This window comes from Enhydra lutris, unplaced genomic scaffold (genome assembly GCF_002288905.1).
Source record: "Enhydra lutris kenyoni isolate GAN:26980312 unplaced genomic scaffold, ASM228890v2 scaffoldscaffold9, whole genome shotgun sequence".
NCBI lineage: Eukaryota > Metazoa > Chordata > Mammalia > Carnivora > Mustelidae > Enhydra > Enhydra lutris.
The window spans coordinates 21,699,504-21,726,905 of record NW_019154093.1 but is presented as its reverse complement, the minus strand read 5'-3'; the positions used below and the strand labels follow the sequence as shown (position 1 = coordinate 21,726,905).

The 27,402-nt window shown below is 37.3% G+C and overlaps 1 protein-coding gene across 3 annotated transcripts in view; it reads right to left on the bottom strand.

Annotated features, from left to right (window-relative positions):
• The window catches only part of LOC111143384 (zinc finger FYVE-type containing 9), a 200,155-nt gene that overhangs the window by 61,065 nt on the left and 111,688 nt on the right, over positions 1-27,402 (bottom strand). For all 3 annotated transcript variants that reach the window (XM_022497088.1, XM_022497089.1, XM_022497090.1), the window contains 6 exons: positions 24,968-25,067; positions 22,367-22,543; positions 20,365-20,534; positions 15,672-15,792; positions 11,604-11,726; positions 9,501-9,656 (listed from right to left, as the gene is read on the bottom strand). In XM_022497088.1, the coding sequence (XP_022352796.1) occupies positions 9,501-9,656; positions 11,604-11,726; positions 15,672-15,792; positions 20,365-20,534; positions 22,367-22,543; positions 24,968-25,067 (847 nt within the window). The remainder of the gene's footprint in view (positions 1-9,500; positions 9,657-11,603; positions 11,727-15,671; positions 15,793-20,364; positions 20,535-22,366; positions 22,544-24,967; positions 25,068-27,402) is intronic.

Below are 27,402 nucleotides of genomic sequence, written 5' to 3'. Positions count from 1 at the left end.
TGACTGCCGATTGCTCAGAAGCGTTCCAGGGTGCACCCTGCCTGGATCGCAGTTGATATATTCAGCTACACATCCCCTCAACCACCTCTCACCAAAATGACCAGGAGGAGGAACACCCAACAGAGGAAAAATTCAGAGACTGTGCCCTCTTCATCAGAGCTATTGGATATGGACATAAACAGTATATCTGAAAGGGAATTCAGGGTAACAATTATCCAGGCAATGGCTAGGTTGGAGAAAACCATTAGTGACTACATGGAATCTGATTAAGGCAGAAGTGAAAGGCACCAGGGAAGAAGTTAAAAATGCTATCAATGAGATCCAATCTAATCTAAATACTCTAACAGCTAGGGTAACTGAGGCAGAAGATAGAATTAGTGATCTAGAGGACAAACTGATAGAGAAAAAGGATCAGGAGGAGCCCTGGAACAAACAGCTTAGAGGCCATGAAAACAGAATTAGGGAAATAAGTGATGCCATGAAATGTTCCAATGTCAGAATTATTGGGATCCCTCAGGGGGAGGAGAAAGAAAGAAGACCAGAAGATATAGCTGAACAAATTCTCCATGAAAATTTTCCCAATATGGGGAATGGAGCCAATGTTCGTGTCCTAGAGGTAGAAAGATCAATCCCCAATATGAACGACCTCGAGGCACCTGATTACAAGACTGATGAATCATAATTTTAGACAAGAGATCTCAGAGCGGCTAGGGGGAAAAGATTCCCTACATGCAGAGGAAGGTCCATCAGAATAACGTCAGACCTGTAAACAGAAACCTGGCAAGCCAGAAAGGGCTGGCAAGACATATTCAGGGCACTAAATGAGAAGAACATGCAGCCAAGAATACTTTATCCCGCAAGGCTGACATTCAAAATGGATGGAGACATAAAGAGCTTCCAAGACCAGTAAGGTTTAAAAAAACATGTGACCACCAAGCCAGCACTATAAGAAATATTAAGCAGGGGTTCTTTAAAAGAAGAAAGAATAAATAAATAAATAAATAAAGAACTCAAGAGTGTCATAAAACAGAAATTTACAAAGACAATCTATAGAAACAAGGACTTCACAGGCAACATGATGTCAATAAAAACGTCTCTTTCAATAATCACTCTCAACGTCAACAGCCTAAACCCTCCCATAAAACAGCACAGGGTTGCAGATTGGATAAAATGACAGGACTTGTCCATATGCTGTCTACAAGAGACCCATTTGGAACCTAAGGATATATCCAGACTGAAAGTGAAGGGATGGAGAAGCATCTTTCATGCCAATGGGCCTCAAAAGAAAGCTGGGGTAGTGATTCTCATATCAGATAAATTAGATTTTAAACTAAAGACTGTAGTCAGAGATAAAGAAGGTCACTACATCATTCTTAAAGGGTCTATCCACCAAGAAGATCTAACAATTGCAAATATTTATGTCCCCAATACGGGAGCAACTACATAAGATGACCATTAATCAAGATAAAGAGTCATACTGATAAGAATACATTAATAGCAGGGAATCTTAACATTCCACTCTCAGTAAGAGACAAATCATCCAAGCAGAAAATCAATAAAGAAACAAGAGCATTGAATGACATTGGACCAGATGGACCTCATATATATATACACAGAACATTCCACCCTAAAACAACAGAATACTCATTCTTCTCGAGTGCACATGGAACTTTCTACAGAATAGACCACATACTGGGTCACAAATCAGGGCTCAACTGATACCAAAATTGAGATTATTCCCTGCATATTCTCAGACCACAATGCTATGAAACTGGAACTCAACCACAAGAAAAAGTTTGGAAGGAATTCAAACACTTGGAAGCTAAAGACCACCCATCTTAAGAATGTTTGGATTAGGGGCTCCTGGGTGGCTCAGTGGGTTAAGCTTCTGCCTTCAGCTCAGGTTATGATCTCAGGGTCCTGGAATCGAGCCCCGCGTCGGGCTCTCTGCTCAGCGGGGAGCCTGCTTCCCCCTTTCTCTCTGCCTGCCTCTCTGCCTAGTTGTGATCTCTCTCTCTGTCAAATAAATAAATAAAATCTTAAAAAAAAAAAAAAAAGAATGTTTGGATTAACCAGGAAATCAAGAAGAACTTAGACGATTCATGAAAACCAATGAGAATGAAGACACTTCGGTTCAAAATCTACGGGATATGGCAAAGGCGGTCCTAAGGGGGAAATACATAACCATACAAGCCTCCCTCAAAAAAATGAAAAATCCAGAATACACCAGCTCTCTTTACACCTTAAAGAACTGAAGAATCAACAAAAAATTAAGCCAACCCCACACACAAGAAGGGAAATGATCAAGATTAGAGCAGAGATCAAGGAGATAGAAACTAGAGACACAGTAGAACACATCAACGAAACAAGAAGCTGGTTTTTTGAAAGAATCAATAAGATTGATAAACCATTGGCCAAACTACTCCAAAAGAAAAGAGAGAGGACCCAAATTAATAAAATTATGAATGAAAAGGGAGAGATCATGACTAACACCAAAGAAACAGAAACAATCATCAGATGATCAACAGTTACATGCCAATAAGTTAAGCAACCTAGATGAAATGGATGCATTCCTGGAAACCTATAAACTTCCAAAAGTGAATCAGGAATAAACTGACAACCTGAATAGACGAATATCTAGTAACGAGACTGAACCAGTGATCAAAAACCTCCCAAAAAACAAGAGCCCAGGACCTGACAGATTCCCTGGAGAACTCTACCTAACATTCAAAGAAGAAATAATACCTATTCTCCTGAAGCTGTTTCAAAAGACAGAAACAGAAGGAAAACTTCCAGACTCTTTTTATGAAGCCAGCATTACCCTGATCCCCAAACCATGCAAGACCCCACCAAAAAGGAGAATTTCAGACCAACATCCCTGATGAATATGGATGCCAAGATTCTCAACAAGATCCTAGCTAATAGGATCCAACAGTGCATTAAAAAGATTATCCACCACGACCAGGCAGCATTTATCCATGAGAGGCAAGGGTGGTCCAACATTCACAAATCAATTAATGTGATAGAACAGATCAATAAGAGAAGACAGAAGAACCACATAGTCCTCTCAATTGATACAGAAAAAGCATTTGACAAGATACAGCATCTGTTCCTGATTAAAACTCTTCAAAGTATTGGGATAGAGGGAATATTCCTCAACTTCATAAAATCTATCTATGAAAAACCCACAACGAATATCATCCTCAATGGGGAAAAGCTGACAGCCTTCCCTTTGAGATCAGGAACATGACAAGGATGTCCACTCTTGCCACTGTTGTTCAACGTAGTACTAGAAGTCCTAGCAACAGCAGTCAGACAACAAAAAGAAATAAAAGGTATTCAAATTGGCAAAGAAGAAGTCAAACTCTCTCTCTTCGCAGATGACATGATACTTTATAAGGAAAACCCAAAAGACTCCACCCCCAATTCAGTAATGTGGCAGGATACAAAATCAATGTACAGAAATCAGCTGCTTTCTTATACACTAACAATGAAAAAATAGAAAGGGAAATTAGAGAATAGATTCCATTTACTATAGCACTAGGAACCATAAGATACCTGGGAATAAACCCAACTGAAGAGGTAAAAGATCTGTACTCAAGGAACTACAGAACACTCATGAAAGAAACTGAAGAAGACACAAAAAGATGGAAGAGCATTCCATGCTCATGGATCAGAAGAATAAACATTGTTAAAATGTCTATACTGCCTAGAGTCATCAATACTTTCAATGCCATACCGATCAAAATTCCACCAGCATTCTTCAAAGAGCTGGAACAAACAATCCTAAAATTTGTATGGAACCAGAAGAGACCCCGAATTGCTAAGGAAATGTTGAAAAAGAAAAACAAAACCGGGGGAATGATGTTGGCTGATTTCAAGCTTTACTGCAAAGCTGTGATCACCAAGACAGCATGGTACTGGCACAAAAACAGACGCATAGACCAGTGGAACAGATTAGAGAGCCCAGATATGGACCCTCAACTCTATGGTGAAATAATCTTTGACAAAGCAGGAAAAAATACAGTGGAAAAAAGTCTCTTCAATAAATGGTGCTGGGAAAATTGGAAAGCTATGTGTAGAAGAAGGAAACTCGACCATTCTCTTACACCATACACAAAGATAAACTGGAAATGGGTAAAAAACCTCAACATGAAGCAGGAATCTATCAAAATCCTAGAGGAGAACATAGGCAGTAACCTCTTCGACATCAGCCACAGCAACTTCTTTCAAGACATGTCTCGAAAGGCAAAGGAAACAAAAGCGAAAATGAACTTTTGGGACTTCATCAAGATCAAAAGCTTCTGCACAGCAAAGGAAACAGTCAACAGGGGCGCCTGGGTGGCTCAGTGGGTTAAGCCGCTGCCTTCGGCTCAGGTCATGATCTCAGGGTCCTGGGATCGAGTCCCGCATCGGGCTCTCTGCTCAGCAGGGAGCCTGCTTCCCCCTCTTTCTCTGCCTGCCTCTCTGCCTACTTGTGATCTTTCTCTCTGTCAAAAAATAAATAAAATCTTTAAAAAAAAAAAAAAAAAAAGGAAACAGTCAACAAAACAAAGAGGCAACCCATGGAATGGGAGAGGATATTCGCAAATGACACTACAAAGGATTGATATCCAAGATCTATAAAGAACTCCTCAAACTCAACACACACAAAACAGATTATCGTGTTAAAAAATGAACAGAAGGGGCACCTCGGTGGTTCGGTGGGTTAAAGCCTCTGCCTTCGGCTCAGGTCATGATCTCAGGGTTCTGAGATCAAGCCCCGCATCATGCTCTCTGCTCAGCAGGGAGCCTGCTTCCTCCTCTCTCTGCCTGCCTCTCTGCCTACTTGTGATCTCTCTCTCTCTCTCTCTGTCAAATAAATAAATAAATAAATAAATCTTTAAAAAAAAAAAAAGGACAGAAGACATGAACAGACACTTTTTTTTTTAATTAATTTATTTATTTGACAGACAGAGATCACAAGCAGGCAAAGAGGCAGGCAGAGAGAGAGAGGAAGAAGCAGGCTACCTGCTGAGAAGAGAGCCCGATGCGGGGCTCGATCCCAGGACCCTGGGATCATGACCTGAGCTGAAGGCAGAGGCTTAACCCACTGAGCCACCCAGGCGCCCCATGAACAGACACTTTAAAGAAGACATACAAATGGCCAACAGAAACATGAAAGTATGTTCATCATTATTAGCCATCAGGGAGATTCAAATCAAAACCACACTGAGATACCACCTTACACCAGTTAAAACGGCCAAAATCAACAAGACAGTAAACAACAAGTGTTGGAGAGGATGTGGAGAAAGGGAAACCCTCTTACACTGTTGGTGGGAATGCTAGTTGGTGCAGTCACTTTGGAAAACAGTGTGGAGATTCCTTAGGAAATTAAAAATAGAGTTACCCTATGACCCTGTAATTGTACTACTGGGTATTTACCCCAAAGATACAGATGTAGTGAAAAGAAGGGCCACCTGTACCCCAATGCTCATAGCAGCAATGGCCACAGTTGACAAACTGTGGAAAGAACCAAGATGCCCTTCAACGGACGAATGGATAAAGAAGATATTGTCCATAATATACAATGGAGTATTATGCCTCCATCAGAAAGGATGAACACCCAACTTTTGTATCAACATGGACAGGACTGGAAGAGATTATGATAAGTGAAATAAGTCAAGCAGAGACAGTCAATTATCTTATGGTTTCACTTACTTGTGGAGCATAAGGAATAACACGGAAGACACTGAAAGATGGAGAAGAAAAGAGAACTGGGAGAAATCGGAAGAAGAGACAAACCATGAGAGACTGTGGACGATGAGAAACAAACTGAGGGTTTGGGAGGGGGAGGTGGGGGATGGGTAAGCCTGGTGGTGGGCATTAAGGAGGGCACATATTGCATGGAGCACTGGGTGTGGTACATGAACAATGAATTTTGGAACACTGAAAAAAAATAATAAAATAATAAAATAATAAATAAACATAAAAGACAGAACTACCATATGATCCAGCAATTCCACTTATGGGTATTTATCTGAAGAGAATGAAAACACTAACTTGAAAAGAGATCTGCAGCCCATGTTTGTTACAACATCATTTACACTAGCCAAGACATGGAAACAACCTAAGTGTCTATCAACAGGTGAATGGATAAAGAAAATGTGATGTATATATACACTGTATATAATTCTGCCATTAAAAAAAATTCTGTCACTTGCAACAACATGGATGGAACTCAATGGCATTATTTTAAGTAAAATAAGCTAGACAGAGAAAGACAAATAACATATGATTTCACATTTATATATAGAATCTAAAAAACAAACAAAAAACCATAGGACACCTAGATACAGGATGGGGGTTGAGAGGGTGAGTAAAATCAGTGAAAGAGGTCAAAGGTATAAAATTCCAGTTGTAAGATAAATTAGTTGAGGGTGTATATACAGCATGGGAACTATAGTTAACAACACTGTTGTATATTTGAAAGCTGCTAATCTTAAAAGTTTTCATCAGCAAGAAAAATAAACTGTGAAAATGGATGTTAACTAGACTTACTGTGATCATTTCACAGTAAATACAAATATCAAATCATTATATTTTACATCTGAAACTAATAGTACATGTCAATTATATCTCAATAAAAAGAAAATACTTATGTCAATCTTACTGGGGTATAATTTCATGCTATAAAACCCAGAGATTTTAAGTATATAGTTCAATATGGTTTTGACAAATGTAAACATTCATGTAACCACCATCCCTATCACTATATAAAATATTTATATAATCCCAGAAAATTCCCAGGGCCCCTCTGTAGTCAGTTGCAACCCCTGCAACCCCAACTCACCCCAGGCAAACACTGATCTAATTTCTATCACCACAGACTCATTTTGCCTGTTCTGGAGAATCATGTAAATAGAATCACATAAAGGTACTTTTTTGTGCCTGGCTTCTTTTGTTCAGCACAATGTCTGTGATATTCATCCATGTTGTTGTATGAATCAGCAGTTTGTTTTTATTGTTGAGCAATATTCTAGTGCTTATCCACTATATTTTTTTGTTTATCTACTCTAATTGCTTCTTAACTCGCTCTACCTGCCAGCAGATACATAGACTTTGATCCATTTTCATATTGCTTCTGAAGTCATCTTTCTAAAATGCAAATCTGCCTGTGTCACTCATTTTTTTTTTAGTTGTTCCTCATTGCCTACTCAATAAAAGATGGACCCCTGAACAAGATTTTCATGAACCTCCCATGCTTTAGCACCTAATTCCTCCTCAAAACCCGCATGAATATACAGTTGCTTGGATCCCCAAGGCCATTTTGCTATTTATAGTTTTTATATGTGAACCCATCCAAATCAGGGAGAAAAGTGACTGTTTCCAGTCATTTCTGGAAATAAATTTAGGTTCTGAGTATTATATAGCCTGAAGGCTCTAAATGAATTCATATTAATCCCATACATTTCGGAACTGACACAGTAAATACTAAAGTATATGTCATAGGTAAGTGGTAAGTTGTCGATGTACTGTCTTGTCCTCATGTAATATAACACTTAAATTATCACAAAGACTAAGACATAAAGGTATAATCTTTTATGGATAAGCTATAATCACACTAAAGATGCAATTTTATATCCTGCTTTTGTCCTTACTTCAAGAGCATTTTCCGTATTGTTACACTCTATTCATAAATATTACTCTTGATGGCTAAAAAATGTTTGAAAAAAGAAGCGTACATCTAATTAGTATAACACAGTTTTAAACCTTTCTCCTATAGTTGGGCATTTAGGTTACCGCTAAATTTTTGTGTTAAATTTAAGTAATGCTGAAATAAACACTTCATGTATAAAGTATATTTTACAATTTAGATAATTTTTTTTTTGGGCACAGAATCCCACAAGGGGAATTATTGTATTCAGAAAGTATAAATAGGGGCACCTGGGTGGCTCAGTGGGTTAAGCCTCTGCCTTCAGCTCAGGTCGTGATCCCACGGTCCTGGGATCCGAGCCACGTATCAGGCTGTGGGGAGCTTGCTTCCTCCTCTCTCTCTGTCTGCTTCTCTGCCTACTTGTGATCTCTCTGTCAAATAAATAAAATCTTAAAAAAAAAAAAAGAAGGGCGCCTGGGTGGCTCAGTGGGTTAAAGCCTCTGCCTTCAGCTCAGGTCATGATCCCAGGGTCCTGGGATCGAGCCCCACGTCGGGCCCTCTGCTCCTCGGAGAGCCTGCTTCCTCCTCTCTCTCTGCCTGCCTCTCTGCCTACTTGTGGTCTCTGTCAAATAAATAAATAAAATCTTAAAAAAAATTTTTTTTTTAATTAAAAAAATTTTTAAAAAGAAAGAATAAATAATTTATGGTTTTAATATATTTATAAAATATCACCATGTAACACACAGAAATCATTTTAATACCCTGGTCAACCTCACTCCCCTTTCCAAGCCTTGTTCCTCAGAGACTATCTCTATTATTCATTTGTTATAGTTATTATACTACTCTTTCCCTATTTACCAACCACAGATATTGTTTTTTTACTTCCTGTTATGATAATGAGAATTTAGCTCAACTACACCACTTCTTACCTCCTCTGTTAAATCAGAGGAGGTTAAGTTTGTAATGCCAAATAATACACATAAATATATTTCTTCTCTCTCAACTTATAATGTCTTTTTATTAGTATCCTTAGTCTTTTCCAGTAGCTATGCATCTACTTTTACATTGGTAGGGCAAACAATATTTATAATTTATTTTGAAACCATAGTAAAGTTGCTCATGTCAGTGGTTTTTAAAACCTGAAAATTAAATAAAGAATATTTACATTACAATTATATAGATATTGTTAACTGAAGAAACAAGTAGTAAGTTATGATTATGCTTCTTTTTACCAGGTACCAATATCATGATCCCTAACCCACTCAAAGAAAAATATTCTTACATTATGGTCAACGGATTATCTTGTAACTTTGATTCCAGCCTTTATAAAATAGTAACAGCCACATGAGGTAAAGTACTAAAATTTATATTTCCTTAAGCCTTAGCAAGTTCTAACTTGCTGCTGATACCAAAGTCCAATGCCAGGCTTCCAAATTAATGACTATTATTTTGCATCTGAGTCCAAAAATTTTTATCATCTTTTTTTTTTTAAAGATTTTATTTATTTGACAGAGAGAGAGAGAGAGCACAAGCAGAGGGAGGGGTAGAGGGAGAAGGAGGTACCCTGCTAAGTAGGGAGCCTGATTCAGGGCTTGATCTCAGGACCCCAGGAGCACACCAGAGCAGAAGGCAGACATTTAACCAACTGATCCACCCCAGAACTCCGCACCTTTTTTTTTTTTTTTTTAAAGTATGCTCCATACTCCAGCTTGTAGCCAAGCATGGGGCTTGAATTCATGACCCCGAGATCAAGACCTGAGCTGAGGTCAAGATTTGGATGCTTAACCAACTGAGCCACCCAGGCACCCCCTGAAATTTTTATTGTCTTATAAAGGGCGCAGACAAAGTCATAAAGCATTCCCACCTGCCAGAGCATCCCGATAAAGCTGCACAAAATGATTAAAGATATCCTTCGGCAAACACTTTTCATCTGGTAGACACTGTAGAAGGATGACTATCTCAGATTGACCCACTGCATGCATTCCCTTGGTTGTGAAACACCAGCACTTCCTGTTCACATCTATGAATGGAATAAAAATATAAAAGTAAGACATTCTCCTCAATCCTTACCTTTAAAAAAAAATGCACAGAAATCTGTTAAAATATAGCAAAGAATAAAATGTATTATACTGAATCTGTACAATTCAACTGTGAACTATTAATGCACTGAGCCAAAGAACCAATGAAGAAAATAAAATACACAAATGCCTCTGGCTTAAACAAATACTTAGAAAAGCAATGGGAAGGGAAGTAAAAGAAGTAACAGTGAAAGAAAATGGGCTTAAAATTTTAACTCTTATTATTAAAATGTGTAATTATTAAAAGAAAAGGCATTCCATTAAAAATAAATAAGACTAAGTATCCTAGGCTATAATGAGTAAAGAATATATTCCCCACCTGTATTTTAAAAAATTCACTAAATCAATCAATCAATCAATTAACTAATTCACTTTACCAAGGGAAAAAATTACTTATATAGAACTAGAAACAATAACAAAGGCCAATATTACAGCTTTGGATTCAGGTTGTGAGCGAAAGAAAATATACTTTTATATACACTTTTAAAATTTCATCTGTAACTGAAAGATTCTAGTTTTTTATTTTTTTAAAAGATTTTATTTTTTAAGTAATCTCTATACCCAATGTGTGGTTTGAACTTTACAATCCTGAGATTGATGAAGAGTTGCATGGTCTACTGCCTGAGCCAGCCAGGGACCCCAAGATTCTAGCTTTTTAAATTATAGTCCTTTTTGGGAGAAAATTCTAGATAAACATCAACATGATTTTACTTGGTTTCATCCTATAAAAAGTGGTGAAAGAATGGCTTTTCTGGACTATTTACTTTCACTTCTTCACCTTAAGGCACTGTAGAGTCCCAACAGCACAAGCCATATATAGTTAAAAATAATGTTCAATCTTTGACACTTATATCATTTGTACTCCATACATAATAGGATCCCCAAAGGAACTGAAACAAGATTCAAATATAATTACAGATCTCACAATGTAAATCAGAACCAACAAAAGTTCCCTTTCTTACATTTTGGGAATAATGTTACTTTATGATACCTAACAGGAAGCCCCAATACAACTATATTAAGATGGTATAAACTTCAGGAATTCTGGGTTAGCTATTTTCTACGTGTAACTTATAAACTAGATATGGTAAATTGAAATTTCACAAATTATCTTAAAATCTAATCCTATAAGGAAAGGGGGCAAGCATTAATAACTGGCCAAATATACAAGGGTACAATTAAGTAAACCAGAGCCTGCACTCTTTAATACAGAACCTCAAAGGAAGTAGCAGATAGGTGTTTCTGGAATCCAAGGTCAACTTAATAAGCACCCAGTGGGAATTAGAAGACAGTTCCCCAGTGCTTCTCCCCAGAACTCTGCCTATTGACATTCATCCAGGATAAATGCATTCTCTATGTTCCAACACCATCCTGGAATTAAGATTCCAATTTACTGTCCTCTTACCCATTCTGATGCCCAGGATCTAGCCCCAAGAATTAAGAAGTTTCTTCTGAATCTTAACTTATGATGTGCTGAAGTTCTACTATGTGTCAGCTAACTAACCCTTTCTCAAATAAAGGTTTGCACATGATTAAGGTTTCTGAAATTTAAATCTAGCATGTAAATTATTTGACCCTCCTGGATAATCTGTCCACCACCATTCTGGGGGTGAGTTGTGATCTAGCACATCCATCTCAGGAAGTTCTGTTTGGCTTTCTCCATGGAGAATTCACCTATCTCTTCTCAAGAGTTTCAGTTACTCCCACAGTTGTCCTCTGGGATACGTTATTTTATACAAATCGATTTCTTTGGTACTCAGTTTTCAGTTAAGATGTGGCTCCACCCATATAAAAACAACTTGTGTATAAGGAATTTGAAAGCTTTACTTATTATCTATGAGTAAGTAAAGTATCTCATTTTAATTTTAAAAAACAAATTTCTAACTTACAATTTACAATTTTAACCATTGACAACAAATTTGCATTTAAAACAAAGACAAGTGGGTCAGGACCACCATCCTCTAATTGCTGCATTACTGAAATCTGTGATGGTTTCTCTTCCACAGCATAATCTGTAAGGGAAGAAAACAATGTAAAAGATTAGTTAAAATGACAAATCAAGACGAAATCTGATGCAGGAATGGGCTGATTATTCACAAGAGTTAAGCACTTGATTTACAGATATGGTGAACATATCTGCTGTCCCACTGTAATGCTAATAGTTTCCCTTTCATTCTCAAAAGTGACCCTGTCCAGTTTGGATGAGAACATGGTTATCCTATATACAGAACTTCTCCACAAGCTGACTTATGCCATAGTCTAAAAGCACCCCTTAGCATATGCACCCCGCTGCTTATAGCAGCGCTATCAACAACAGCCAAACTAGGAAGAGAGCTCAAATGTCCATCAACTGATAAATGGATAAAGAAGAGGTGGCATATATATAATGGAATATCAGGCATCAAAAGGAAAGAAATCTTGCCATTTGCAAGGATGTGGATGGAGCTAAGTGTATTATGCTAAATGAAATAAGTCAGTCAGAGAAAGATAAATACCATATGATTTCACTCATGTGATATTTAAGAAACAAAACAGATGAACACAGGGGAAGGATAAAAGAGAGAGAGAGAGAGAGAGAGGGAAGCAAACCATAAGAGACTCTTAACTTTATATACAGAGAACAAACTGAGGGTGATGGGGAGGGGCATGGGCTGAATGGGTGAGAGGTATTAAGGAGGGCACTTGTGATAAGCACTAGGTGTTGTACGTTAAGCGCTGAACCACTAAATTCTACACTTACCATAAGTAAGAAACCAATCTTACCATATGTTAACTAGAATTTAAATAAAAACTTGGAAAAGAAAAATAAAGATAGCCCTTTAACAAAAATTCTCCAACTATCATTTCATTTCATTTCACTCCAACAAGAAATTCACATATTACATGTTCTAAGACCAACATTTAAAATTATCCATGATCTACAAGAAAGTGATAATACCCTAACCTCCAGATGAAAAGGGTGTTGTGGGGTTGAGGGAGAAGAGAATCCTACTTTTTACTCTATATTCTTTTGTACTGTTGAGAATTTTTTTACCATTAAAAAACTAAACTAAAAAAAAAAAAAAAAGTGCCCAGAAAATAAACTAAAACTAAAATAAACTAAAACCATCATAAGTGACTGGCTTCGTGAAACACTTCCTCTAAGTCAAGAGTTCAGCACATATATCAATCACCAAAATCACCAGTAAATCACAACAGATTCCAACATGGACAAGTTAATACTTGAGACCCTGCACAGAACCTTTCCCACCGAATCCCTGAAAGCACAGTATGTGATATTCAGTCATGCCATTTTGACTGATGGTAATTTTCCCAGTTTGAAGTCAAAATCGTGGATAATAACCAACAGAAACCAAAAAACTATTTTTTGGATGTAAGAGGAAATGTCTATTTTACCAATAAATGGAAATGTTCATTGAAAAGAAAAATACTAAGTGACTTAAGAGAAAATATAAGAAGAAAATACTTGTATGAAGTTATCCCACTGGAATACAAAACTGCAAAATTCTGAAGAGACAGGAATAATATGATTTAAGTAAGTATAAATAGTTGTTTCTTTTGGAGATGTTTTAATAATTAGATTTAATGAAAATGGAATCTTATTTAAACAATAGAGTAGGCCAATTTAACTTCTTGTAAGTTAAATCTAAGACTCATTAAAGCAACCAAAATTTGAACCTAAATAGTAACTTTACTAACAAAAGAGTTTTTAGAGGGTCTGAATAAAGTAGTAAGGATTATACAATCAAAAGAATGCTTAACTTACATGAAAGTTCATAGTGAACTATCTGGGACATGGCTGGATTTTATAGTCTGATACTTTCAGCCAACATTGCTGAGACCCCACAACAGACCCAGCATCATGGTAGGAGAAGATACGAGCATGAATTAAGTCTGAAGAAATGCATGGTTTAAGTGAAATGAATCAGACCTATAAAATACCTAAATTACAGTAAGAAAGGTGTTAATATAGTAAGGGTGTATAAGAATTTCTATTCAGGGGCACCTGGGTGGCTCAGTCAGTTAAGCCTCTAACTCTCGATTTCTGCTCTGGTCATGATGAGAGATTGAGCTCCATGTCAGGCTCCATGTTCAGCATGAGTCTCCTCGAGATCTTCCTCCTCCTGCTCCTTCCTCCTCTACTCCACCCCCAGCTAATGCACACGTGGTCTCTTTCTCTCTTTAAAATAAATAAATAAAATCTTAAAAGAAAAAAAAACTAATTTCTTTTCAAACAGAGATGATGTAAAACACTACTACAGAGCAGCACTGGTAAGGATTCAGAGAGGAGCTTTTCATTACTCTGGATTTTGAAAAGTTGAGGAGTTCTTCAAGGAGTCTACAGTATACAAACATATTCTAGGCAGAGGAAAGGAAGATAAGGAAAGTATTAATTACATGTCTACTTTACACCAGTCAATGTTCTCGCTATATACTTCCAGGTATGAAATCTGATTTAATACTCACAATAACTTTTAAGTAGGTATAATTACCTAAGTAAGATTAGGAAAAAGATTCAGGGAGGATAAATGAACTGCTCACTGGGTCACAGCTAGAAAGTAAAGGTACGAGGATTAAAACCCAGGTTTGTCTAGTTTTGTAGCCCATTCTCTCCCAACTATTCCACAGCGTAAGAAAAAACATGGAAGTGTGGAAAGTGAATATTCAGAAAACAGTAAATGATCTGTAATGTGCATAAAGTACTGGGGTATTGGCTGGAAATAAAGTTAGAAAGATAAATTGAGATAAAGTTGTAAGAAACATTGTATGCTAAAATAATTAATTTATACTGAAGGCATTGGGAATCCACTGAATGTTTCTAAGCCAGAGCACTATATGACAATATCTATGTAATATAAAAAGATAATTGGCAACAACATGGAAGATAAAATAAAGGAGAGAGGGGCGCCTGGGTGGCTCAGTGGGTTAAGCCGCTGCCTTCGGCTCAGGTCATGATCTCAGAGTCCTGGGATCGAGCCGCGCATCGGGCTCTCTGCTCTCTAGGGGAGCCTGCTTCCTCCTCTCTCTCTGCCTGCTTGTGATCTCTCTGTCAAATAAATAAATAAAATCTTAAAAAAAAATAAATAAATAAAATAAAGGAGAGAAAGACTGAAGGCAAGGTGACCTGGTAAAAGACTAGGATAAAATTGTGGAAAGATGGGCGCCTGGGTGGCTCAGTGGGTTAAGCTGCTGCCTTCGGCTCTGGTCATGATCTCAGGGTCCTGGGATCGAGTCCCGCATCAGGCTCTCTGCTCAGCAGGGAGCCTGCTTCCCTCTCTCTCTCTGCCTGCCTCTCTGTCTACTTGTGATCTCTCTCTGTCAAATAAATAAATTTTTTTAAAAAATCTTTAAAAAAAAATTGTGGAAAGATGATTGATAAACCACCTCCTAAAAATGTACTAACTAGATGCTGATCTGCATGTATCAGCAATAAACTTTCACATAGAGATAAGCATTCTTTTGAATGGAAAGTCATTTTACTTCTTACCAGAACTCAGTAAAAATATTTTTTAACAATAAAATTGCTATTTATGTTCAGTGCTCTCCATTTATCATATGTATAATTCTGAATGTATAATATACTGCAAAACAAAAAGTTAGATAATGTCCTGACTGTTCTATCAGGTGGGCCAAATCCTAGAATTATAAGCAACTCTTCAGAGTCTCATGTGTTTCAAAATACAAAGAAAAAAGTGCCAATGAACTACATTTATTTTATAATTAAAAATAATAAATCCTTCCAACAAATGAAATGACCTTATACTATAAAAACATAAATATCTACTCTAAAACTACCAGTAACAGCAACAATTATTTTCATGGCACTGAGTAGTTGTTTTCCCTGTTGGAGAAGAAAAAAGTGGTTATCACTCAAATTCTCTCTCCTTCCCTTAATTAGAAGACAACATCTAGCTTCCCGCAATTACTATCCCTGTTTAATATGTAAGTCCGCATACCTCCTTTCACACCCGTGGAGATGAGAATGGGAGGAAGGCCATCTTCAGGAATTAGGTTCATTGCACTGCCAACAGGACTTCCAACCTGAGTTATGCTCCCAGAGAACAAAGAAATATCCGTCTAGGAAAAGCAAATCAGCAAAGTGAGCTTTACAGAGAGGTCTAGACTTTAGCAGGATATTGTTGAGAATATAAATGTGAATTTAAGTGAAAATTTGAAATTCATCCTTTTTGAAAAACAGCATAAGTTTCTCATTAACCTGTGGTTTCCCAAAAGCCTGGGTTTATACTATGAACATATTTGCAACTATAGAGTTTCTCTTTTTGATATCACCAAATCATAATAATGACGGAAGAGGCCTTGTAACCTGGGTTAAAGCTTTCTCTACCTGGGTTTCCTCTGCCATAAAAGAAGATATTTTTAAAAACTTTAGTGGCAACAGAAACAAAGTTTCAATGTTATCTCAGTTTCTGAAACTTTAATACATTTGGGTCCACTTAAATTCTCATTTACATTGCTTTTTATTTTTTATTTTATTATTTTTAAATTTTTATTTATTTGTCAGAGAGAGAGAGAGAGCAAGAGAGCACAAGGAGAAGGAGTGGCAGGCTCAGGGGAGCATATACGGGACTCAATCCCAGGATTCTGAGATCATTACCTGAGCCAAAAGCAGACGACACTTAACCAACTGAGCCATCTAGGCGTCCCTTACACTGCTTTTTAAAAAATAACTTCAAGCCACCTAGGCGTCACTTACACTGCTTTTTTAAAAATAACTTCAAGAGACTGCTGAGTGATTCAGTCAGTTAAGCGCACCTAACTCCTGGTTTCGTTCTGCTCAGGTCATGATCTCAGGGGTGTGAGATCAGGCCCCTTGTCAGGCTCCATGCTGGGCATGGAGTCTGCTTAAGATTCTCTCTCTCCCTCTCCCTCTTTCCCTCCTCCCCTCCACTTTCTAAAAACAAATTAATTAATTAATTAAAAATAACTTTGAGAATAGTGGTGATGCTTGTACAGCAATATGAATGGACTTAATACCACTGGTTTGTACACTTAAAAATGATTAAAATGCAAATCCGATGTTGCATATATTTTACCACAATAAAAAAAGGGGTTAAAATTAACTGATAAAATACAGAGATTAAAGGAGTGCCTGGGTGGCTCAATCGGTTAAGTGCTCAACTCTTGATTTCAGCTGCGGTTGTGATCTCAAGGTCCTGGGTCCAGGCCCCATGTTGGGCTCCACGCTCAGCAGGGAGACTACTGGAGGATTTCTCTTCCTCTCTCTTTGCCCCTCCCCTGCTTGCCCTCTCCTTCTCTCTCTAGTAAATAAATGAATCTTTAAAAAAATACAGATTAAAATAAGTCATTGTTTTTATTTACTATGCAATGAAATAAAACTTCAAGTTTATTTTTCTTTGCATTAATATGAAGATCACATTAACTACACTATAAAGTATAATGTTGAAACACACATTTGGGGTGGAGTTAATTCTTTCAATCCATGAGCATGGAATGCTCTTCCACCTTTTTGTGTCTTCTTTAATTTCTTTCATGAGTGTTCTGTGGTTCCTCGAGTACAGATCCTTTACCTCTTTGGTTAGGTTTATTCCCAGGTATCTTATGGTTCTTGGTGTTGTAGTAAATGAAACTGATTCTCTAATTTCTCTTTCTATATTTTCATTGTTAGTGTATAAGAAAGCAATTGATTTCTGTACATTGATCTTGTATCCTGCCACATTACCGAATTGCTGTATGAGTTCTAGTAGTTTGGGGGTGGAGTCTTTGGGGTTTTTCACATAAAGTATCATCTCATCTGCAAAGACAGAGAGCTTGACTTCTAACGACTTAATAGAATATGCTCAAAGATCTACTAAAATAATGCTCTCCTCACTATATTCTATACAACTAAGCAAAAAGAAAAGCCTTTAGAAGTGTTTAAAAACTGTTTTTAACATGTTTAAAAATATTTATAGCAGCTTTACTCATAAGAGCCAAAGACTGGAAACCATCCAAATGTCCATTAACAGGAACACAGATAAATTGTCATATCCATATAATGGAACACTACTCAGCAATAAAAAAAACAAGCAAACAAACAACAAATAAAAAACTAGCTTTTGATGCACACAACATGAATAAATCCCATAATCATTAGTTTAAGAAGCTAGACACAACATATTATATACTATATATTCCCATTTATATGAAATTTAAGAACAGAGGCGCCTGGGAGGCTCAATCAGTTAAGTGTTTGCCTTTGGCTCAGGTCATGGTCCTGGGGTTGAGTCCCACTTCAGGCACCCTGCTCAGTGGGGAGCCTACTTCTCCCTCTCCCTCTGCCTGCCATTCCCCCTGCTTGTGCTCTCTGTGTCAAATAAATGAAATCTTAAAAAAAAAAAAAAAAGACATTTAAAAACAGTCAAAACTAATCCACGGTGATACAAATCAAAATAATGATAGCCTTGGGGGAAAAACACACAGGTATTGACAGAAAAGGGCATGAGGGAACCTTCTAGAGTGATGGAAATGGTCTATATTTTCACATTGGCTGAATCCAGTGGTGGCTGCATGGGTGTGTCTATAAGTTCATCAAGTTGCTTCCTAAAGATTAATATTCCTTAAGCACTTCACTATCTAGATTTTATACCTGAATAAAGATTAAAACTATTCTTAAAAAAATATGTCCATGTCTTACTATATTTTTGTCTAAATATAATTTAGGACTCTATCAGTTTTTAGGGGGGTTTTGCTAAAAATTTTACAATGTTCTTGGGGTGCCTCGGTGGCTCAGTTGTTAAGCATCTGCCTTCAGCTCAGGTCATGATCTTGGGGTCCTGGGATCAGGGCCTGCATTGGGCTCTCTGCTCATCAGAGAGTCTGCTTCTCCCTCTCCTACTCCCCCTGCTTGTATTCCCACTCTCGCTGTCTCTGTCAAATAAAAATAAATAAATAAAATCTTTAAAAAAAAAAATTTTTTTTTTTTTTTTGCAATGTTCTTGCTAAGAATTTTGCAGTATTCTCAATACATCATCATGTAAGAGGAGATTTGGAAAATTTTATTGACAAACGATTACCTGCTTTGAAAGCCTGGTACAGGAAATACAGTAATCTATTCTTACTCTTTAATGATGCATAAATCCATCTTTTAGTATCACAGAAAGTGGTCATCTGGCCTCTACTAATACATCATCTGTGGAAAGGAATTTATTTCATTCAGTGAGCTCCTATTAAGTGCCATGCACTCTACGGGGTCCTAAAGATGAGAAAAATATACTCTAGTCTGGCCTTATAAAATCTGTTTTTCCACATTTTACCAGATAAGTATTAAAACAGAGTGTTAAACAATGCAAGAGACAGAAGTAAAATAACTAACTTGGTTTTAGTTTTACAAACTGGGCTGAACTTTGTTTCGTTTCTTTTCTCTTTTCTTTCCTAACAATTTTATTTGACAGAGAGAGAGATAGTGAGAGAGGGAACACAAGGAGGAGACATGGGAGAGGGAGAAGCAGGCTTCCCACTGAGCAGGGAGCCCAATGTGGGACTTGATCCCAGAACCCTGGTATCATGATCCGAGCCTAAGACAGACACTTAACGACTGAGCCACCCAGGCACCCCAAACCTTGTTTCCTTGTAACATTCATTCACTAAAACTTCCTCTTGCATTGAAACAAAATTTATAGTCTAAAACCCTATCAGGGGCACCTGGCTGGCTCATTTGGTAGAGTGTGCAACTCTTGATCTCAGGGTTGTAAGTTTGAGCCCCACGTTAGGTATAGAGATTACTCAAAAATAAAATCTTTTTTTTTTTAAGACTTTTTTTGCTTTTATTTGATGAGAGAGAGAGAGAGAGAGAGTGCACAAGCAGGGGGAGTGGCAAGCAGAGAAAGAGGAGAACCAGGCCCCCACAGAGCATGGGAAGCCTGATGTGGGGCTTGATCCCAGGCCTCAGGACCACAACCCCAGCCGAAGGCAGATGCCCAACCCACTGAGCCACCCAGGCACCCCTAAAAAGAAAATCTTTAAAAATCTTACATAGAAACCAAAAAGTAGGGGTAGCTGGGTGGCTCAGTCAGTTAAGCGTCTGCCTTCTGCTCAGGTCATGATCCCTGGGTCCTGGAATCAAGCCCCACGTCGTGTTCCCAGCTCAACAGAGAGCCTACTTCTCCCTATCCCCTCTGCCCATGCTCTCTCTTGCTGTCTCTCTCTCAAAGAAAGAAAGAAAGAAAGAAACCAAAAGGTAGAACAGAAGACAGCAGAGAGCTGCTCAGTTTAAGAGAAAAGAATAGAGGGACTCTTCAGCCTCTTTTATGTGGCCTGGCCCTTCCTCACCATGGCACTCCCACAAAGCCACCACAGAATCTGGGGAACAGTTTGAAAACCAATATACAAAGGGGGCAGGATTCCAAATGCATGACTTCTAACAACAGCACTAGCCTGAGCTCACTGCGAACAACCTTCATAAGAATCTTTTTCCTGAAAAAAACCTCCAAATACAGAGAAACAAGAACAGATTTTACCAAATTTACTTTACCCTTAGACACATACACACGCACGCACGCACGCACGCACGCACTAAACTGTATCTGAAACTTACAGGGTTCCACAGAAAGGTCACTCAACTTGGGCAGAAACAGCCTAATGCTGAATAAACTAAGTACTCACTTTTAGTTACTGTTTTTGTTTTCTTACCTCTGTTGGTAGAGGACTGGTAGTTACTGGCTTTACTGGGTCATGTGACACAGCCAAGGTTCCTGCAGAGGAAGTTCCATTCACTGTTAATTTGGCTGCATCAGCAACTTCTCCATTAGGCAAGATCCCATCAGCAAACCAAACTCGCCTCTGCTCTCTGGGCTGAGCCACTTGAGGAGCCAGAAAAATAAAACAGGCATCAACGTGATATTGGTAGGGTTTCTAACATCAAAGAAGAGAAGGTCACCAATTTCAGAAGTACAAAGAAATGACTATTTAGCATCTTATCATTATAAATACAAGAACTGTAACTGTGTATAAAAGTGGTTATAAATAAAATACGAGTTTAAATATATTTTTTACTTCTGTAACTTCAAGTTAAATCTTTATTTAAAACACTTTACTTTAAAATATTAAATACACTTATGATTATATCACATACCCTGCTCCATATCATTGACAGAGAAACTAAGAAAGGTGGTTTAGGTGCCTAAGAAATAAATTAATAGCAGGGAAAAAATATCTAGCAATAGACAAGCACATCTCCTAAAAGTATGACGTTTCCACAGGAATTAAATATCTGGAAAAGTGATACCGTATTTTTAAAGGGCAAAAGATGCCCTGAAGAATGTTGAAGAATTATTTACTAATAAAGGAAGAGTTGGCACAGATATATAAGAGAATTGGGAAGCAAACAGACCAGATCTTTGGCTGACGTGTAACTGAAGATGAAAGACTGATCTGGTAGTGCAAAAGTAGTCTGCAGTAGGGGAAAAGCTGGAAAACTAGGTCTGATGAAATGATCTCTTTAAATCCTGTCCCGAAAATCAATCCCAAACAGCCAAAACAAAGACAGACTAGGGAAGAACAACAAAAATGACAAATGAAGTAAAGAGAATAAAGATTTTAAGAAAGAAAGCCTGAACTCATAAAAATACAAGGAATATGACTAAGGGATGATCTGAAAAGATGGGAAAATGGGGAAGAATATGACAATATCAGTAGAAGTCTTTGATCTTCAAAAGGGGAGGAGGGCTATTTGGCAAGGGGAAGGGAATATTACTAGACAGAAAGACATAAAATTAATGAAAGAAGATTGATTTTAATTATCAAGGGAAACTTCCTGACAAGATTATTTTAAGGAAATATATAACCGGTTTTTACTACTGACAATCTCCCGAACTTACAACGTACTGTTCATCTGACAATATCATAATTCTAAAGATATAATAAACTAAAATAAGTTGAGCCTATAATGTCCTACTTATCATGTGATATAATCAGAATTAAATTTCTGGATTTTATAAAGGTCTAAGTACCTAATGATATTTTCAAATGGATAGATTAAAAATGAAAAGAGGGGCACCTGGGTGGCTCAGTGGGTTAAGCCTCTGCCTTCGGCTCAGGTCATGATCTCAGGTTCATGGGATTGAGCCCCACATCGGGCTCTCTGCTCAGCAGGGAGCCTGCTTCCCCCTTCTCTCTGCCTGCCTCTCTGCCTACTTGTGATCTCTCTCTCTCTCTCTCTCTCTCTGTCAAATAAATAAATAAAATCTTTAAAAAATATATTTAAAAAAAATGAAAAGAGAAAATGGCAATGTTTCCAAAAAGCAATACTAGAACCAGCTGGTCCAAAGAAAGAACTCTTCATTTTCATAAACTCCTACAAAGAACAGTAAGGTAGACATGAGGCTAGGATTTTACAAATCAACCTCAAATTCTGTATCTTTTTTCAAGTATAAGCAGTGTAATCACTACATTTTTAAGCTGGAAAGGGTATTAGCATATTTTTAGAGGTGCCTCCAAAATATCAGGCAACACAGTATTTACTTGCCCAGAAATAATCTTGACACATTTCTCACCTTGTTCCTTCCACTTTAATAACCACCCAGAGGGACTTAATCTATAGTGTTTTCAAAGACTTGTGCTGTAAAATCACATCAGCACCTTTTCAGAGGAACTTGGTGAGGAAAAAGAGAGAGAAGAGCACATGATCCCCTACCTTCTGCTCCAGGGTGCTTTAAAACTCCCACAGGTACCATCACAGTGGGAGGTGGAGAGCTCAGGGCTCCTGAGGCCTGAGCTTGCTGCAAGGGAGGGATAGTAGAACAGTATTCAGCAGGATTGTTAGGGTTAGGGCTCTGGCTTGAGGCACTCATCATGTTCTCCCAGGCTTGAGCTAAAGCAAATACAGACAATCAATGTGAATGGATTGCAAAATATGGACACCAAGACCTCCACAATATTGGATAAATAATGTAGCTCCTCCTCATTAACATTCATAGTATGTCTCTCTTCCAGCTAGTGAAAGTATTAAGGTGATAGGTGATTTTATTCAATAAAGGAGACCATTTAGTTAGTAAACTATTTGGAAGCAACAAATATGAATTAGGAGATACTTCTCATACAGACTGAAAGCACATCAGTCTGAGGTTAATGACTAGGCTCCTGGCTCCTTTAAGAGACCATACATTCCCTTAAGAAGGAGTGAAACATCAAACTTACTAAGGATTTGCAACTGGGGTAGCATTTAGACATGGGGGGCAGGTTTAATATTTGATGCATTTTATAAAGTTCTATCAAAAATCAAAATCGGGGCCTAAAATAGCATAATTCCATTATATGATATTTGTTTCATTTATAGACGTCAAGGCTGTTAGCTGAGGTAAAATCTCAGCTGAAAAATTTGGAAGCCTAAAGCTCAAGAGAACACATCTCAATATGTTTGTGAATTCTGATTTCGTGTAATCATTACTTCACGTAAAAGTATCCAGCAAAAACAACCATTTCACATCTTTGGTGTCTCAAAAGCAGAGGACACATTTGAACATGAAAATGTGCCAATGTCATATAAGTGCCATCAACCAATATGAATGATCACAAATGCATTAAGATTCTGTATACTCTATTATTTTACTAACTAATATTTTAAATATTGATGTATCAACTACTGTTTTTAAAGTAAATAGGATGAAAGATGCTACAGAAATGAAAGATATCAAATTTCATCTTCTAGGTTCAGGTAATACCACATGCCCAGGAATGGAAACCACCCAATTTTTTTAAGCATCCTTTAAAAACACTCATTCAACATCAAAGAATGATCCATAAGATTATGAACATTTATTGCCTCCAAACTTCAGGACAAGGCTAAAAACAACAGCTATGTTCCTTTAAAAGCACTGGCAGAAAGAGGGGAGGAAGAGAAAAGGTGAAAGGGAAAAAGGGATAGGGAACACTGAAAAGCATCAAATTAAATATTCAGAAAAAGACTTCACTAAGCCATGCGAGAGGAAAGACACTGGAAAAACCAGAAAAAGTAGATTACTTTAGGATCCCCTGGTAAAGGGATCCTTGGCTTAATAAAAATAAGTATTCCATATGAATCCTCTGCCATTTCCTTCATCTTTAGCTATGCCAAGTTTAAAAAAAAAAAAAAAAAGAAGCTATCAACTTGAAAGACCTCATCAAATAAAAGAGGTACTGGGTACTGTAATTAGGTATCATGCTCTTTTCTGTGGATATATGTCCGAAAATGAAAGCAGGAATAAAAATCATCAATTGAGCAAATAAGTGAAATAACTACCATCTAAAAATTGACCCTTAAGAGTAGAGAGAATGAATTAATATTTGATCAAAATTTTAAGAATTCAGAAATGGGAGGAAATTGGATGGATCAGAGGAGATCAGAACAGATCAGATTAACTGACATGCAGTAGGTTAATAAGCCAGCAACAGGAAAACATCACTAGAAGCAATGCAGACAGACAGAGCAGGAGGGGTCTTAAGCAGATAGGTTCTGGCCTCCAGAATGCACCCGAACCTGGCACAGGCAGCGGTGGTATCCAAGTTGAACATTTTATTAGTAATTCTGGCAACTGTGCAAAGATGTACTCAAAGAGGAAATACTACAGCCTGATCAATTTTGTTGCATCTCTTTACAAAATACTGCTTTAAAACTTTTAACTAAAATTCCCTTGGATTCATTTCTAGTCCCACAAAGGATGAACACGGGACAAGCTATATTTACCTTCTCCTGGCCATGCTCTTTTACACATAACTAAATTCAAAACAAATATCCTTCTAACAAATCTAAGTAGTATTAAGGTGATAACTGATAGAAAAATGGACTTCTCTATTTGATCTTAGATGCTAAAATATTTATTTTTAACAAGATAAACAAAACAAGGTGTTACTAAGACTATATTTTATCAAGTTATTCCCTAGAGATGGCTTCCCTTGAAAGGAAAACCTAGGCCCAATTTTAATATTTCATCATCTGAGTAGTCAATAGCCTCCCACGCCCATCCCACTTCAGTCATTTTGTAGGAACATTAAAGCTACACAGCACCAGATTTCCATAAGAAACTCCATTCTTCCTGCAAAACTTACCTGATGTTAGCTTTCATTCATTGAGTTTAGGCACAGGAATTCTGAAATACTACAATACTTTCAAAACATGGAAATCTATTTTCAGTTAACGTTGTGCCTTTTGAGAAGGTGAGTAACTTATAGAGAAAGGCAGGAAAAAACAGTAGTCCTTTCATAGGAATTCTCTTGTTTTGTCTCCATAATTGTGAATCCAAACTGTTTTAATACTTACCATTCATTAGCACTGAATGGCAGATTACACATACTCTAGCTTCCTTTCTATCCATGTATAACAGTTTACATTTCAGGCTACAGCAGGAAGCACAGAAAACCTGTAGGAAAAAGAACATACTAAATTTATTTAGAATCACGATACGAAGGGAACAAACTTATACTGACCAACACTGACTGACAGGAAACCATATTACTACAACACTGAAAACTTCAAAGGAAAACGCAATTGAGGAAGCTGGGCACAAGATCCAATTCAAAAGCAAGAGCAAGATGACAAGTCTATCAGCAGTAAGGAAAGTCAAAGTGTCGGCTGAAAATAAAAACTTAGCCAAGATCACATAAGAAATACATAGCGGGGGGGGGGAAATGAGCTATCCTTAGGCAAAATTCCTATACACACGTCACATAACATGGGCATTTAAAGATAGTTACATCTGTTTGGAAAGCCAAGATAGCAGGGTAAAATAAGCAAGCACTGAGAATTCCAGGTTTTAGCTTCCGGTTTTTACTCATCTTATGTGTGGAATAATAACCATAATCATCATTTTTACTGGTTTGGTATGAAAGCCAGGAAAGATCAAAGTATATAATTCAATCCTAAAATAAGCACAGGCGTAGCTACAGAAAATCAAAGCACGCAACCAAAAATTCACCAGGCCAATTTCTAGCACCTTATTTTTACTTTCCAGGGTTGGTTCCTGATAATCTTACTTTCTTCTCCCTTCCACATCAGGAAGTAATTGAATCTCCTTAGCTCCCTCTTAAGATTTATTTTCTTGAGAAGTCATTAGTCACTTATCACAGAGAGCCCCATACAGGTGGAAGGCTGTTGCCAGTATGGTAAATTCTACTAATCCAGTCTTTAGGGTCCAGAAGTATCTATCTGACAAAGATGAATCAAGAGATGAGGTCATATTAAAGACAAAGAGAGATCATCTCCTTTCCTACTAGGTACAATTAACCTATCTAGCTACCATGATCACCAATTTACAGTTTTCAGAGGCTTTATATTCTCAAAGTAACTCTACAATGTAGGAGGAACAGGAAATAGATTATCCTTTTTCTATCAAAAGAAACTGAATTTGGATGGTTAAAAGACTTGTTCAAGTTCACAGTGAAGTATATGAATACAAGCTTTTTACACCTACTATCTCATTTAACCTCGATGAAGGTACTCATTTACAATTAAGAGAGTTAAATAAACAAATGTTAAGTAAAATCTTTCAGCTGTACAGCTAGTAGGTTACAGAAGTCTCCAAAGACCCTGTTCTTAACTGTTATGTAATACTGCCTCATACTAATTCATACATGGCCTTTCATTTTAGTTTGAGACTTCACTTTTCCTTCTCCCTCCCATGACTTAGTCAGTGGCTAAGTCCTGCTGGTTCTCACTCTTAAATGGTTCTTCCAAAATATCATCTCCTCTCCCCCATCAATAACGCCACTGCCTTTATTTAGGGTTATATTATTCGAGGCTAAGAAGATAATCATAATCAATTATCTGTCTTCCTAATTTTTAGATATGCCTTTCTAACTCATCTTTCACACAATAAATGACAGAACTTTCTAAACAGTGAATCTAATCATATGAATCCTGAAATCTTTCAATAACCTTTCTACTCAAGACATAAAACGAAGAAGCTATCACTCACTCATCCATGCTACAAATGTCTGTCCAACTATGTGCTGCACAGCAGGCTACCCTACTGGATGTAGCAGTGAATAAAATAGGTATGACCTTTGCCTGCATGAAATTCATAGTCATTTTAGTCTACAGAGGTTATAATCTGAAATTAAATAATCACACAAGTGAATATAAAATTACTTGCTTCAAAAAGAAATACATGATAAAATAAGATGTAATCTAGGCCTTACCTCGACTGGCAGAGTCAAGGAAGGTTTTATTTAGGAAATGAGAGAGATAAAATCTGAAATAATAGTTTTTTATGCGTAAAATGGTAACAGGAGAGAGATAATAATAAGCAGAGGAAACAGTGAGTGCACAGGTCCCATTAGGGGAAGAGATCATGTCTCCATTAAGAAACTAAAAATAGTTAATGTGGCTAGAGGCCCTTAGGTTAAGAGAGGCATTGAATAAGATGAGGCCAGACAAGACAAATACCATATGATTTCATTCATGTATGGAATCTAAGAAACAAAACAAATGAACAAAGAAAGAGACAAACAAAAAGAAAGACAAATACAGAGAACTGGTGATTATCAGAGGGGAGGTGAGTGGGGGGCTGGGTTAAATAAAGAGGATTATGAGGTACAAACTTTTAGTTATAAAATAAGTCACAGAATTAAAAAGTAGAGCATAGGGAATATGGTCTTTAAGAGTTAGGTATAGACTTGTTCAATCATTATGGTGTATAGATGAAAATATAACTCTGTATATTAACTATACTTCTACTTTAAAAAAAGATGGCAGGG